Below are 707 nucleotides of genomic sequence, written 5' to 3'. Positions count from 1 at the left end.
ATGCACACAGTATATGCACACTCCATACTTAATTTATACATAATAATTTAACAATTATTTTTGTCATTAATAATAAACAATTAATCCCTGAGTTTTATCTCAGACACAGATTTGTTTCCTAAACTTGTACGTCGTTTCACTGACGCAATCACCCACACGTATAAATAAATAGTTTCATATCGTTCGCATAAAAATTGCGTTGTACTGCACAGCGTTGGATCACTTTTTCCTGAACATCAAATACAACGAATGCTACTAATTGTATGGAATTACCCTTGGTAACAAATGTGTAAATAAATAATCCAATGAATTATTTTATGTTCATTCAATAGGTATCGCCCACGGGTGATCCGGTATAATACCATATTGTATATCAGTTAAATGCTTTCGGACCATTTTATACAGGGGGTTTGATTGTTTCATTGTTGGTATGTGCAATGGTCGTCCAACAAATTCTATGTAAGATATAGGGCTGACTACGCAAGCTGTTCCTACTCCAAATAGTTCTAACAACTAAAATAAAATCACAATTGTTAAATAAAGTTAAAAAAATACATAGGAAAAAATAAAATAACCTTACCCTATTTTCTGAAAGTAACTGACAAATTTCATCCATACAGAATTTTCTTTCACTAACTTTGAATTGATTCCATTCTCTGGTTAATGCCAAAATAGAATTTCTTGTAATCCCAGGAAGAATTAAGCGA

The 707-nt window shown here is 31.7% G+C and overlaps 1 protein-coding gene across 1 annotated transcript in view; it reads right to left on the bottom strand.

Moving 5' to 3' along the window:
- Positions 1-135: 135 nt before the first annotated feature.
- LOC108571547 (branched-chain-amino-acid aminotransferase, cytosolic) overlaps positions 136-707 on the bottom strand; it is a 4,039-nt gene continuing 3,467 nt past the window's right edge. Inside the window, exons 5-6 of the mRNA XM_017933614.1 lie at positions 581-707; positions 136-513 (exon numbers count right to left, since the gene is read on the bottom strand). The exon at positions 581-707 is cut by the window's right edge and continues 344 nt beyond it. Of these exons, the coding sequence (XP_017789103.1) occupies positions 322-513; positions 581-707 (319 nt within the window). The 3' untranslated portion in view covers positions 136-321. The remainder of the gene's footprint in view (positions 514-580) is intronic.

Source organism: Habropoda laboriosa, unplaced genomic scaffold (assembly GCF_001263275.1).
Source record: "Habropoda laboriosa isolate 0110345459 unplaced genomic scaffold, ASM126327v1 scaffold40, whole genome shotgun sequence".
Lineage (NCBI taxonomy): Eukaryota > Metazoa > Arthropoda > Insecta > Hymenoptera > Apidae > Habropoda > Habropoda laboriosa.
This window is presented reverse-complemented; position numbering and strand designations above follow the sequence as displayed.